This window comes from Poecilia mexicana, unplaced genomic scaffold (genome assembly GCF_051168715.1).
Source record: "Poecilia mexicana isolate PSO_F unplaced genomic scaffold, ASM5116871v1 scaffold_21, whole genome shotgun sequence".
NCBI lineage: Eukaryota > Metazoa > Chordata > Actinopteri > Cyprinodontiformes > Poeciliidae > Poecilia > Poecilia mexicana.
In genome coordinates this window covers 14,861,782-14,877,448 of record NW_028263390.1, presented here as the reverse complement: position 1 = coordinate 14,877,448, position 15,667 = coordinate 14,861,782, and the positions used below count along the sequence as shown (strand labels likewise).

The 15,667-nt window shown below is 39.6% G+C and overlaps 1 protein-coding gene across 2 annotated transcripts in view; it reads left to right on the top strand.

Annotated features, from left to right (window-relative positions):
• afg1lb (AFG1 like ATPase b) overlaps positions 1 to 15,667 on the top strand; it is a 31,532-nt gene extending 15,865 nt beyond the window's left edge. For both annotated transcript variants that reach the window (XM_014993910.2, XM_088001948.1), the window contains 7 exons: positions 1,407 to 1,465; positions 9,174 to 9,256; positions 9,985 to 10,055; positions 11,589 to 11,689; positions 12,455 to 12,595; positions 14,235 to 14,342; positions 14,520 to 15,667. In XM_014993910.2, coding sequence (XP_014849396.2) covers positions 1,407 to 1,465; positions 9,174 to 9,256; positions 9,985 to 10,055; positions 11,589 to 11,689; positions 12,455 to 12,595; positions 14,235 to 14,342; positions 14,520 to 14,666 — 710 coding nt within the window. In that variant the 3' untranslated portion in view covers positions 14,667 to 15,667. The remainder of the gene's footprint in view (positions 1 to 1,406; positions 1,466 to 9,173; positions 9,257 to 9,984; positions 10,056 to 11,588; positions 11,690 to 12,454; positions 12,596 to 14,234; positions 14,343 to 14,519) is intronic.

The following is a 15,667-nucleotide window of genomic DNA, read 5'->3' as shown; positions in this document are numbered from 1 at the left end:
AACACTTTTTGATCCATTTAAGTTGTGCAATCTAGGATTTAAAATAAGGAACAATCAATACGTCAAGAAACAGCCAAACCATAAATGTGACCTGAGATGGTGTTTGTGAGCATAAAGTTTCAGTCAAGCAAATCTTTCTTTTTTCTGTGTTTTTTTTTTTATTTTTGTGCCCTTTGTCAGTACAAAATAACTAATGGTGTCTGCAGATCACATTAAATCAAAAACTGCTTTCCTCCTGCTTGTGTATCCCCAGTTAGCAGTAGCACCACTTCTTCTTTTCTGTGTGTCTGAGCTAAATGAACGAGCAGGCATTTGTCAGCTGCTGTCATCTGACTTCCTGTATGTGTAGCATTAGTTTAAAGTGATGTTTAGGTGGAGAACTTCCTGCATATGCACAGCCAGAGTTTGAGTAGTGTAACATTTTATTCTCGATGCCTTTTATAATTTTGGAAATGAAAATGTGCTTATCATGAGCTAGAATCCTGAACATGATGAAATGCTATATATGCCCTTTTATTAGAATGTGTTTTATATTAGATTACAGATCATGCTAAAACCTTATGACTCCTTGCATGCTTCTGCTTGCTTTCTAAGTCTTACATGTTGAATGGCTTAATGCTTTTTTTTTTTTTTTTTTTTAAGAGGACATTAGCTTTCTTGCTGATGGGCATCGGAAAATCAATGCCAGCAACAAACCTCTTAAAATCTCACTAATTAACACATCACGCATTCTCTAATTAATCAATACGGCAGAAGTCATATTTACTGCACAGACAGCAGAGCTGTATTGATCTTTGATATATATTTTTCTTCAATTAACTTTGTCAACAAAGCAAATTAATTGAGGCCCAAAATATTGATTTCTATTCTTTTAACCTTAATAGTCGTGTGTCATTCACAGCATCGATTCGTCAGTGCAGGAGTTATAAAGTGAGGTTTATTTATTACGTGATGTCAGACTGCAGCCCAACATCGGCGTTTGTTTGCATTTGTTAAGCCTCACTGTGTGCGCCTCACTCTGTGTCTTTGTGCCTGTTTGTTGTGTGCATCCCTATCTGTTTTATCTGTCTATCCAGGATGCTACTTCAGATCTAATTTGTTCCATCCGAGCTAATTGAAACCTCTATTCAGCCGGCCGCTGTGGACATTGTCCGCGCTGAAAAGGCGACGGTCCTTTCTCTCGCCACCATTGTTTGGGAATGTAATGAATTTTATGTTGCTACCGCTGCCGGTGCAGAAATCCATTTTTCTCCCCCTCCCCGGTCCCGCCGTCCCTTTTGTCACGCCTTCCCCACCCATCCTTCAGTTCATCAATAGCCAATTTATCTGCCAATCTGTATTGAGGGAATGACATTATTAGGAGGCTAAACAGCAGCTCTCATGCAAGCCCTTCCCTCCTCTTTCAGATCTGTACAAAAACGGACTTCAGAGGGACACCTTCCTACCTTTCATCGACATGCTAAAGGTAGAGACAAAGTCACCTCTGTCTCGCTCTTGTCTTTTTAATTTATTCATTTGTTTATCACACACACCTACACTGCACACCTTACACGTGTGTCTCTGTTCCCGCTGTGAATGTCCTGATGCGAGTTGTGGTTTGATGTTCTCTGCTTCCTGGATGCCTCGCACGGCGTCACAAAGCTGTCTTTGATCATGCCAGGGCACACTGAAACACTCACAGAGGAGGAGGAAAGAGGGAGAGGGATGGGACAGGTAATGTGAATGGGTGAACGAGCTGAGTGACTGACTCACACACTCCTTGCATTTCAAAAGTAGGGGATAAGAGAGAGGACAAAAAAAAGGAGAGAGTGAGGCGACAGCTAGCCGTTTTCTATTAAAACAAATCTGCTTTGCAATTTAAGCAGGTCGCATCATTATCCTGCCTGCATATGAAATGATCATTGATGTGTTTGGAGTGATCATGATCATAAATAATTGCATAATAATTTGTTGTCATGCATTTTGCAACAGAGGAGGGTAACATTCTTACACTTTTTATTGGTATTTAGCCTACGGTGTTATTGCCGGCAAAGGGATGGCTTTAAAATCTTCTCTCTTCAGAGTGGAGATGCAGCAGTCAGAGCTTTGGGGCCAATATCCAAACTCAGCTTTTTTTTCCTCTTTCTTTTTCTTTCTTTCTTTCTTTCTTTTATTTCTCTTTCTTCCTTTCTTTCTTTCTTTTTTTTGTAAAATACTTAAATCAATTTTTAGCTAATTCTAATTTCCTTTTCAGAAATGTGACATTTTTATTGCAGCCTTCCTGTCGTGAGCCGTGATTCCTTTATTTTAGGAATAAAGCTGATGTCATACTTTACTGTAATCTGTTCAGCCTCACGGTTATCTGCTGAAAGTCTCTCCGTCTCTCATATCCTTATTGAACTACAGACACAGTTTCCTTTTGAGGATCTTCCTACATTCACTGATTGTGTTTTGAACACCTCAGTGATGTTGATCATAACAGAGCTTGAGTCTTCCTGACTCCACGATAGACGTGTTAGGCATAATGCATCAATTACATAAAATGCACCAGGACAGCTCAAACTGAAAATCCGACAATTTCTGTCAGTACCTGATTTTATCTGATTTCTCATTTAGGAATCGGTTGTATTTGTGCAATATTTTTGAATAACGGTGTCTTGCAAAATATCTAATCCCTTCTCTCTTGTCACAATACAACAACCAGTGCTGATGTAATTTGTTGGGATTTCATGATTGAACGACACTAAGTATAGCATAAACTTGAAATGGAGGGGAAAAAAACGAGCCAGTGTCTCAGAATATTAGAATATCACATGAGACCAATCATTAAAAAAATATCATCAAACCAACTTTTGGTACACCAAGGCACACCATATGTTTAAATATTGTTGAACTAGTGTACTGAGGTCTAGTTAGATAAACTTAGCTTAGTAAATTCAGCAGGATTAATATCTTCCAACATGTAAAGGTACAGAACTGCAACGTAAGCACCTAAACCACAGATCTTTTATGTATCAGCATCAGTAGGGTTAATCAGCCGCTTCACACAAACGTTTATTCAATACAATAAAAAAAAAAAACCTTTAGCTTAAAACACACAAACGTAATCACTCAACATGGGAAGTCTCCGAGTTACCCTGCTCCCCACCCAGCAGCACCCTTGCCCTCTCTAATCCACCCTCATCAAGGTCCTGAATGCCTGTTGTCCCTCCCTGCCCCAGAATACCTCCTTTCTTTCTGGGTACCATGTTCCCCCCTTTTGTCAAACCATCTGGTTTTTTGGGGTCGTGTTTTTTTTTTCTTTTCGTTCTCTGGCGGCCTGCCCTGCAATGTTAAAGCGTGCTTTTGCAAGGTGACGCAGGCTAACTAGCTGACCCTTAATAGATTGAATTAATGCTTGCAGGGAGCAGAAGTCTGCAGATCACGGCTGGAGCTGTGGGCTGCAGCATCATTTCTATAACGAGTGGAAAAGAGAATGAGGGCGTTAAGTTGTGAAAAATAGCCCTCTGACCTCTGATCCTGATCACCTGAGCCCCGGTGGTAAAGGTTAATCCAGCACCTCCTTCCGCCTGAGTCGATGTCTTTATTTAGCCATTGACTTCTGATTAGTTGGGACCCCTTCGCTTTTCTCCACAAACATCCAGTTGCCTCATCTGATGGTGACAAAAACATCAGATCAAGCGTAGTTGGGGCAGTTTTACCTGTCACACGTGGAAAGGATAAAGTTTTCTTGGTTTGAAACGTCCTTAGCTGGTTTTTGCAGATGTACGTTAACAGTTTCAGGACCATTAGAGAATCTATTCAGGCGATCCTTTTTCTATGTAGCCATGGCAAAGCCCAGGTTTATGTAAAATACAGGGTTTGGGGGCTCTTCTTTAATGGACACAGGCAGTATTGTAACTAAGACACTTTTTTTTCTCTCTCTCTCTCTCTGTCTCATGAGCCGTCCTCCCTCTCCACTTCACTTTTCATCGCCCATCCAGTCTACACCCTCCTATCCTCTCTCTTTATTCCATTACCATCCCGTTCCGCTCGCAGGCTTTACTTACCCAAGGTCAGGTCTCTGCATTTTGGTAGCAGAATAGTGACTTTATTCTCCCCTCCGCTTGTTCGATTACAGCCGCACACAAAGCTGCCGGAGGGAGAGGGAAAAACATGACGACAACCCTGAGCCAACTTGGAGTATCTGTAGGTTTCCTGCTCTCGTTAACCCTTCTTTTGATCTGCTCTCCTTCCCCGTTATTTGTGCGTGGCATTGTTAATAATTGCAATGTGCTGAGCAGTTACTGATGATTGGAAAAAAAATATAAATATATATATATATATAAACAAACAAAACAGAATGACAGAGACTAATTGAAGAATGGGAGCGATGTGGTTCTCCCACAAAGACCTTGGTGAGAAAGAGCAGGAAGGCCTACAAGTTCAAATGAAACCAAGTTCGATATTTGATGGCAGCCATTTAATTCTGCTTTAATTCTGATCTTTTAAGGTCAGAATTAGAGCGGCCCTCGGGGTCGATTTGAAATCTGATTAATCAATAAGAAACCTATTGATTTTTTTCCTCCTTTTAAACTTGTGAGAAAAGAAATCTGGGTCTTAAATTGGAGTAACTGTTCAATTGATCAAGTTATGACAATTTGATTTTGTCCTTTTTGTTTTTCTCTGTCAGATGTGATCAGTCACACAATCTCTTTGATTATTAAAGCCTTGTGCTTTAATAATACGGTGGATCGTTATAGCTCAAGGCAGCTCCCCTGTGAGAAACAAACATTTTTCAAAATCTGCCAAATTGTGCGTGTTGGGTTTCTTCACACTTTTGATTTGATCTGGAAATGTATGAAAGAAGCTTTATCAGATTCAACTCTGTACTTTTGCTGAAATCGTTCGTATTACTTCCAGTCAGACAAAACTTTGAAGTGAAATCTAAACATTTCTTCAAATCTCGGAAAACATCTGAGGTTAAACCTTCAAAACGGAAAATGAAAAATGCCATTGAAGATTAAAATCATATATTATAATGATATAAGATAGACTTATTGCATGTTGTAATATACAATAAATCAAAAAATAACATTATTGTCATTAATAAGGGAAATAAAGTGACATACATAAACATAAAGCCCATTTGTTTAGTCCTTGTTGGCTGGTGTTAAACATTTCCAGACTCTGTTGGCCAGGTGCAAGAACCACACCCCATTCTGGCTTTTTGGGCTGCTTCGGTTTTGGGCCAGCAGAACTCAAGAGAAGCTGAGGGCTGTGGAGTCCGGTGGGGTCCCGGATCACAAAACACGAGGCCTGAAACTCAAAGGATGTTTCCCCAAGAGGAGCAACCGAGGCAAGGGGAGGTTGTGAGAACGGCCCGGCTGAACAATCCGTGGCCAGCCGAAGGCAGTCACACTTTAAGGGAACAGATCATTAGGTGTAATTAGGGTGTTCACATTGTCACGTACCCCCTCCCAGACTGCTGAGGAATGAATAAAATCACCAGCTACACCCCCAGCTTGCCCACTCACACACACACACACACACACACACACACACACACACACACACACACACACACACACACACACACACACACACACACACACACACAGCAGCTCCCCAGTTAGTGAAAGCACTTTGATGTCAGAAGAGTCGTACAGAACTTGCCAGCATAAAGGCAGTGTTTTAAGCTTTCTCTCTTTTCTCCCCCGTCTCTCTGTCTCTCGACCCCTCTGTCCCTGCCCCCTCCCACTTTCCTTCTGTCCCCCTCCACAGAAGGCTGTAAGACACACAGGGCTGAATGGACTACAACCTTTTCCCCTCATCTCTCTCGCCACCCCAAGCTCCCCCCCACTCCCCCCTTCATCTCTTTTTCAGCCTTCCCACCCTGCATTTCTTTGAGGCTTGGTCAATTCTCCAGGCCAAACAAAAAAAAAAAAAAAGAAAAAGCATCAAATGTTTTCTGCTGCCGGGTAATGAGGGAGTGGACCTCATCAGGGCCCAATAGTCAGCTATCCTTGGCTTTTGTTGCGGCTCAATGGCACCGCGTTCTTTGAAAAACTCAAAAGCAACTTTTTGAGGAGTGAAGGATTGAGAGAGATATGTCGGACAGGGAAGGAGAGCCAATAAAAGAAAGGGAGAAGCCACTCTGTTTTTATGCTAAACGGCTGTCCTGTTAGAGCGGCGGACAGCTCTGACAATGACTTGATTGGAGCTACATGTGTTTGGATGACTTTCTTCTGAAGAGTCTGTTTCTCATGTCTGGTGTCTGAGTGGGGAAACTTTTTTGCATTAGCTCCAACATTTTGGTAATCTCCGTCAGGCTAGTGGTCATTAGGTTATTTAAATCCAAACTTCCAAAAATAGATGTGTATCATACTGACTTTGCAAACACGCATGTGGATGTCTTCATATGTTGCTTTAATTCAATTTGGACCTCGGATCTGGGAATGTCATTACACTCTAAAGTCAGAAAGCAAGTATGGTTTCCTAAAGGTTGCTTTTTCTAAATGCTGTCACTGTCAAACAGACCATGTAGCTGTGTAGACGGTCTATCTCGGGAATCCCAGGTGGTTGCATAGAGATACTGACCTTTCAGAAATCTTATTTGAACATTTTTTTGACATGTTGTCCAAATAGTTAACAACTGATGTGTCTAAAAGGCTCAATTTTACTACTTTTAGTATCCACCTTGCCTTTCCCATAGCACAGACTTATGCTATGCTTTAACTGCACTCATATAAAATAAGGGAGCCAAGCAAAGACCTCCCTGAGACATACACGTCATGCATGCAAAATTTACACGTTTTGCTTCAGACTGATTTTAACTTTGCAGTTTTCGAAAGCTTGGCCAAAGTCAATTTAAGTTATAAAAATATTCATATCTTTGTGGCACCTCAGAGCTACGTGTCTAAGCTAACTACCATAAATATCAACATTGTAATGTTGTACCATTGTAATTGCATTTACTTTAACTAATTGTTCAATTACTAATTAGTGACAATGACTAGCAATTTAATGATTAGTCCCTTTTCTTAGTCATGAAATGTAAGTAGGTTTGGATGAAATGTCTTCAGACTAAGTGACATGAGACCACAAAGTGTTGCTATTGCATTTGTTGTCTGATCAGATTACTAGATTAGCATTAAAGTTACAATTTCCGTATGCTTATTGATGAGCCACTAATAGTTTTAAAAGTTTATAAACCTGTTGTGTCTGGTCTGTGTTTTCTCACAGAGCGGTTGGATTTAGGAAGCAAATAAACAGTTTAAGACGAGACGGTAAGATGCAAAGTAGACTCAAAGTGAAGTCTGACTGTCAGAGGAGTGTGATGAAAGGTGGTGGTGCGGGTGGTTTTCGGAGGGGGGGCGGAGGGGGAGGTGGTGAAAGACCACAATGTGTAGGCGGAGGAAATCTTGAAGGAGTGGGATCTTGACAATCCCCTTAAGATGGATAATCAAGTAATGACCCGCAAGGCTTCAGCCTCATCTGATTATAAATAACCAATGGAATCATCATCTCTGATTGTGTTTCCATTCCTCCTTCTTCTTTCCCCTTCTCTTATTTATACCTCCGTCAGCCGTCTTTACTGTAGGTAGACACGGTTCACAAAGAGAGAGGGGGGTGGGTTGGTGGAAAGATGGCAGGAGAAAAGCCGAACTGAGATTCTAATGATGTGGCGGCAATTGTGACAAGTTTCTTTTTTTTTTTTTTTTTTTTTTTTGCTTTTCGGAGCGACTATTTACCGGTTGGTGGGGTCACCGAAGGTTGATGAAATGACACCTCCCTTTTGTGCGCGAGGGAGGGCGAGTTTGTCAGGTTGTTATTAAGCCTGATTCAGCCAATTGGCTCAGAGTGGGAACCCCGTTTGTGTGAGCGGACACGGAGATAAAAAGTTGACAGCGGAGAAGAATAGAGTATTTCCGTCCCCATGCTTTGTGATGATTACTAATTATCCTGCAGCTTAAGGAGGCCAGTGGCAGAAATTCACTGATTTCATAATTTAATGGAGCTGTCGCAGGATACTCAGTCAGCCGTTGATGGCTTGCCTGGAATGATATGCAATTCCTCTCTTTTCTTTGATAGAATAGTGGCGATGATGATTATAGTTTGCGCTGCACTCCCTGACATGAATCCTGTTGACGTTTTACACCGTTTTAAAAAGTTTCACAGGTTCACCTCAGCTGGAGTGCTGCAGAACAATAGTTCGGCTCAAAAAACCATAAAGCAGTGACACAAAATAGGAGCGCTGTCAGTAGATGGGTTCATGTCACCCTGTCGCCTTCTATAGTCCTGTCATTTTTATTTGTTCAAACTATTTGCTCTTTATTCCCTAAGAAAGCACTGACTCAAATCTTAAGAGTATATATATTTACTACAAAAATTGTACAGCTGAACAATATTGTATAAATATATAATGAAAAGCTGAATCTATTAGTCCTCAATAACAACCTTTTGATTAAGTTAACTCACGTTTTCTTAATGAGAACATGAGAGTTGCATCGAACACAAAATCTGCATTTTCTGTATATTTGTGGTCAAAATATTTTTTAAGCTGAGTTTTGTGTTTTTTAAGGACGCGTCATAAAAATTCCAGAGAGTTAAGTATGATCCACAATTAACCTGAAAAACATCGATGATTCAGAGCAAATGATTGAGATTCATTTGCTCTGAATCACCATTTTCTTCTTCTTTAATTTTTTTTTTTTGCTATAATTTGGCAAAAGAATACATTTGTGATACATAATAAACATTTGAAGCTGAAAATAAGACTTTTTACAACAGAATCTGTCAGATATTTTTTTATTATTATTTCTGTTCACTTCTTGGTCATGCACACATTTATAAGCTCTTTTCCTCTTTTTAGAAGGTGTAATGAGGAAAATCTGGAAAACGAAATCTTATATAGCTATATATATATATTCTGTATCTTAATTTATATTTTTATTTATGTTTAAAATGTCTTCCTTTTGCTTCTTACACAATTCTTGGAGTCTTCTGATTAATGATATGGTCATAAATAATGCTAATTATTTACCCAGATTTATTTGTTTAATACTAGTGAGAGCCTCCCTTGTTTTTGTTCTTTTACTTTTAATGTGTACTCTAAAATCTTTGCATTTTTGTTTCTTTTTATGTTTTGTTTTTTTTTGCAAACTCCATTGATGAGTAAAATTAAGAGAATGTTTTCCTGTGTTTGTGCACAGAAATACTGCCACACTGTCTGTCTGGACTCTGGGATGGACTACAGGAGGCTGGACAGGCCTGCGGCTGGAAAACTTTACCACCTGTAAGACTCACGTGATGCATCGTGTTAATGTTAACAGTCCAGCTCAGTTCAGAGACGGTGTAGAAGTCTGATAGCGAGTCGACATTAACCTCCACACAAACATTCACGCACAGGAAATGTTTCTGCACATGATGTGGTTAGATTTTTTTCTTCTTTTTTTTAAATGATTGAAAGAGAAGGCAAACACATGTATAAATGGGCAGAAGCAGGCAGGGAGGTTTATAAAGACCTGCATTACCTTGAAAGAGCCATGAAAAGAATGAAAGGAATCAATAGAACATGAGAAAATGGCAGAGCTTTAAAAGCTACTTTTTTTATTTTCCTCATTACACATCCGCTGTTAGGACCGTGTATACACACACACACGCACACACACACACAGCCAAACAAGTTTGGGCCATTCAAGTCCATGTAAATAGAGAGCATCACACCCTTTTACCTGGAGTTAAAACACAAGCAAACAAACACACACGCATACACCCTCCACAGTTTCACTTTAACGTGCATTCAGGGGCTGACGCTCCTGTTTAGAGCCTAACATCCTCGTTTTTTTTCTGCTGATGGAGTGAAAAGCTAAGTACTCAACACCAATGCTCTGCTTGCTGCCAGCGTTTGATGTAGCCACTTCAGCGTTATTAATTTTATACCCAATTGTTTCCCCCGTGGTTTTGTTGTGTGTGTGTGTGTGTGTGTGCGTGGGTGTGTGTGTGTGTGTGTGATGTGTGCAGCACAGGAGAGGCCGGAGCAGAGGCTTACCTGGATGCACTTTTTGAGGAGCTGGCATTAAGACAGAAGAGTGGTAAGGAAGTTAAATTATCAAGTTTTAACTGGGTCTCATGCTAAAAAAAAAGATATTTCTTCTCCTGAAATTTTGGCGATTGTGAGTCAATTTAATGTGTTTAAGTTCATCCAGCTATTTTTTTTTCATCACAAAAGATATAAGAAAAATTTGAAAATAAACATCTAAAATTCTTATAAATTTGGACAAAGATAATCAATTTTATTTACACATTTTTCCAATTGCACTGTAAACCAAATAGCGTAAACGCTTCCTACTATGGATGGGAAATGATGTTGGGGAATGACAAATCTGGTTATTGATTACAGTCCACAAATTTATTTTTATTTTTTTTTAAGTTCTCTTGTTTTTGCTGACGATATTGTAAAATTTTGTGGGAACCTTCAACAATTAGCACTAATAAACACAAACTAATCAGTTTCACATCTCTTGATGCCAAGGCAACACCATTCCACTGACTGGATCAAGTCCAGTTTCAGCTCAAATTTGCCCCACAGATCCATGAAAAATATGTTATGAACCAACTACCAGGCCTAGTCCTTCATGTTACCCTTCGAAACGCTAAGCTCTAAATTTACTGACTAACTGCTTTGTTAAAAGGTTTAAAAGGTGTTTGCAATCTCTTTATCCAATCAAATTGAAGAAAGCAAACCACAACAATCATTCTCACTCCATACCTCTTTTTTAATCAAAAGAACAGAGTTGAGGAGCACAACGTGATGACTACAGCTGCTGTATGTGTACATTACCATTAAAGAAGGGATCAGTTTAAGTAATGATAAAACCTCTAAAGATGCCATAGAAAATTAGATTTTTTTCTGCTAAACACCTGCAAAGCTCTTTTTTTTTTCCTCACACAGTAACCTAATTTGTCTTGCTCTCTTTGGGCAACCTTAGATGAGTGTCCAGTTACTACTCTTTCTCTGTCATGTATTTGTTAATTTTGATTCAAAATCAGTGCAATAAAAATATAGCATCAAAATCTTATGCTTAGCTCAAACTACCAATAAAGTTTGTTTCTGTCTTTGTTTTTAAATACAGAAGTAGACTAAGTTTGACAAAAATTCATATTTGTGTATCATTTCAACAGTATCAATTTAACTATATTACTATTAATGATTTTCTATTTTATTTCTAATCTTGTTTTATTTAGTTCACTTTTATTTTCTTTATTTGTTCTCATTTTTCATTTTCTGCATTTATTCACTATTTTTTTTAATTTACAGACATTTTTATTATACTTTTTTTTTCTCGTCATATTTCCTCCTTGCATTTTTCCCCTTATTAATCCTGTTGAAAATTCTGAACAACTATTGATTTGAAGTTTCATGTGTAATGAAACAAGTTGGAAAATTCATGCCTTTTATATTTTAGAAGGCCTCCATAGATTTACACAATTAAAAAAATAATAGAACGAGAGCTGATGAAAAGTTTTTGTTATCCTTTTGTGTGGTACTTGAAGTTTAACTGTGTTGTTTTCGAAAACATTTTATTGTGTTGAGGTCAATTTTCACTGCGCTTTGGTTTCTCTAGTTACTCGTTCTCGTGTTCTCACCGTCCTGGGCAGAGAGGTGACTCTTCAGAAGACGTGTGGCTCCATCGCTGATTGTACTTTTGAAGAACTGTGTGGTAAAGTGAGTAGTGCCTGGCGATGCTGTGGGAGGATTAACATAAAATTGTTTTAAAATGCCTTTCCAATCCTTTATGAATCGACGATTTTCCTCCTTGCACTGCTGGAAGCAGTAAAAGTGAACATAGTTTCTGCATTGGAAAAAAAAAAAAGTTTAACCAGTTTTTCAGTTTTGAGCATATGGTCTCCACTAAAATGACATATTGATTATTAGCCATCATGTTGCATATTTCTCACTTGAGACTCCAAATGCAATCATGAATAATAAAAACTGCTGAGGTTGATGCTCTTCAGTCGAGTCATTATTACCTCTGGGTCTGGTTTCTTTTCCCCTGTGCACGCATATTGTCCAAACCTTTCTCTCTGTGTAGGTCCTATTGGTCCGCTCAATGTCAAAAAGCAAGTCTATTGATGAGTTTATTATTAGCTGGGTCTTTTATACCCTTTTTGCAGCAGTAATCTGCAGTGCACGTGTAAAGTCTCAACCCTAATGGGAGAGTGGGGAGTTTTCGAAGGCATCTGAGCTTCAAGGCTTCCTCTGACATTTGTTGCCATGCCATCATTAATTTTAAGAGCAATCAAATTGAATGGCGGGCTGCCCAAGGACGTTACGTCAGCAAGGATATTTTGCACAACATTCTTTTGTGGTAAACTTGGCTCTTTTTTTTTTTCTCCCTGCTCTCAGCCGGGATATACAGACCCAACAGCCTGTATAGATGTAAATACAGTATGAGTGGCCACTGCTTTCAGCTTGTCCCCTCTTCTCCAGCCAACGGGTGCCAGCGATTACCTGGAAATGGCGCGGATCTTTGACACCGTATTCATCCGCCATGTTCCCAAACTGACGCTGACTCTGAAGGACCAGGCCAGGCGCTTCACCACGCTCATAGACAATTTCTATGACCACAAGGTAAACAGTTTAGATGAAAGTGAGCGTAAGAGAATCAATGCTCCTCCTTTTGATGCTGAATCCTATGTTTCGAACATTGTGGTCCATGAAGGTTTTTTTTTTTTTTACATTTCTTAACCTGTGTGGAGAATGTTCTTTTTCTTTGAAGAGGTCAAGCTATTTCTCATTGATTTTCGAATAATGGGATTTGAGACGTAGCCTTGCATTTAGATTTGTTCCAAAGATCAGCTAGCATTGAGAAAAATAAAGACTTTTTATACTCAATAATAAGCATGTGGTAATAGGATAAGACCTTCGCTGTACTTTGAAAACAAAATCTATAATAAAAATGTTTTTTTGCTCCCTTTGTGTTCTCTGGTTGCACCTGAGATTTCTGCATCCTGCATTAGGGAACAGATTTAAGTGGATGAAAGACGGCAGTCCACCTTTTAATTCCTCCAACTAAGTTCAATTCACACAAGTTAAGCTAAATTAATTCACGTTCTTGTAAATCAGGTGGTCTCAATCAAGGGTTTTATATGTTGCATAAACTGAGCCTGAAATAAAACCCCTCAAATACGTGGACTGTTGACAGTAAGGATTCATTACATGTTAGAAATGTGGCTCATTGTCATTGTCCAAAAACCTCAAAATACAGGGACAAACAAGAAAAAAACATTTAAAAAGAGAAGAAAGGTCCTGAATGTGATTTTAGTTTCCAGAGTAAGGGCTTCAGGTCAGGGCATACACCACTACCAACCCAAAAACGGGAAGGTCTGCTTCAATATGCTTCCAGCTAAATCAAAACAAGGACATGTTCTGTGTTATTTGGATCATCCATATTATTGTAGAAGGACACTGAGAAAAGAGCATTGCGTCTAGCAATCAGGTCTGAGGAAATTCAAGAGGAAAATGTCAAACCGTCTTTGTTGAAGTTGAGGCCTGATCATTGCGAGAAATACTGGAAGATACAAGAGTGATCATCAGTCACCTGGGAATCTCTGGTGGGATTTGAAAAGGCAAGTTGCACCAAGATTATTAAACCAGAGATGTTTGCCCGCAGAGAGTTGGCCAACATTCCTCTAATGTCTGACCGTGCAGCACTTTTACCGAAGGTCCTAATAGCAAAATGCTCTAAAGAAATACTAAAATGTTTATCATGCAGTGAGGACAAAGTGAGAAATGACAGGATGCCGTCGGTTCATTCCTCTGCTCATCGCTTGTATATTTGCAAAACTCTCTCTGTGCAGTCGCAATTAAACAGAGGTCTGAAAGATGGTACAGACAAGAGCTTCAGGTTACATCTGTAAGACTAAAGTGAACAGGAATTTAAAGTAAGCCACAAAGAATATATTATTAACAGGCTGCCACAGAGGTGGATAGTTGGTTAAGCATTGCTGGAATTCAGCCTCTCCAAAAGGTTAACACTGCTCATGAACATTTAAGCACATTAACTTGCACGTCTTAAACAAATCAAGGCGAGTGATCTTTGGAAAGACATCCTGACGCTTCAGATGTTTTGCTGTCTCGTGTCCTTGATGTATTGTCACATAACTTTTTTTTCTAGTTCCAGAAAACATTCGTCAGGGACAAGAGAAGTCACATCTATTAAAAAGTCAGACACTCCCAGGTCTAATCCGTGTTTGCTTTTTTTCCCCAGGTGAGAGTGGTGCTTCTGGCAGCGGCTCCGTTAGAGCAGCTCTTCGTCCACACCGGAGGAGAAGATGAGAGAGATCGACAGCTGCTGGATGACCTGGGTCTCAGCGACGTAAGATCTCACCTGCAGCACAAACACGTGTTCATTTTTTCTGGACAGAGATTTTAATAGACGACCCGTAAATGTAAAAACTCACAGCTTTCATCCGATATTTGAATTTGACTGGATTCAAGAGCCTAGTCGAGCCAGCTCTGGTTTCTGCTAACTGCGGTGTTCCACCTTTTTTAGGAGGCAGCAGAGAGGCTCACTCTGTTCACAGCCGAGGAAGAGATCTTTGCTTTTCAAAGGACCGTCTCTCGGCTGAGGGAGATGCAAACTGAGCCTTACTGGACGGAGGGAGATCGCAGTTCCAGCAGCAGACACATGAGTAGCTAACATCTGCAGCCGAAAGCTTTGATAAGAAACTACCTCCCAACAGCATGATGCCTCACTAACCAGCTTCACTCCTTATGGAGTGAATCAACATGTCTTAGAACAGTGTTGTCCAAAGCCAGTCTTCAGAGGCCGGCGTCCTGCATGTTTCCCCGATTCAGCACACCTGAATAAAATGAAGGAGCTCTTAGCAGATCGTGCAGAACTGGATGTCGTGCTGAGGAGGCAATTCAGCAATTTAAATCAGCTGTGTGTGTAGTGACGCATCTAAAAACATCCTGGACACCGGTTCTGTTTGAGTAAGCAGCACTTTGCTCCAAACGGTAAAACAAAAACTGCGTTCCATGTCATCTCATGTCTCCTCATGTTTTATATGAGTTGAATACGTCCTGCAAGGACTGCTCTCTCCCCCTCGTGGACTGCTGGTTTAAAAGGTCGACAGCTTTCCAGGGATTTTACGGCACAGCAGGGAGAGGATCAAGCGTCCTTCCTTTGCGGGTGATTAGTGCCCTCTAGTGGAGGAAAGTTTATAAAAAAAAATTTAAACTTTTTTTTTTTTTCAAATCTGAATGTTGTTCAAACATGAGGAAATGCATAATTGTGAAGTGAAAAGAAATGATGCGTAGTTTTCAATATTTGTTTTCACAATCAGAAATCTGGAAAACGTTACAAATATTTGTGTTCTTTCTTGATGGCTGTGCAGAGAACAAGACCCACAGCAATGCTTATTCCAACTTCTAAGATCAGTTTGGATTTTTAGTAAACATAACATGCAGAAGAAAGCAATAGTACTGGGAGAAATCCCACAGGAGATAATTCCACAGAAAGTTCAAAATAACCTTTTTATTTGAGATAGTTATTAGTGATGCAAGAGCCAAATTGTATTTTACCTTCCTTTTAAACTGTTTGCCTATTTTCATATGATTAAATATCTTGGTTTTTCATGGCATAAATGCCCAGTGTTGGTGAATACATGAATAAATTAAAATAATTTTTTTTAAAAA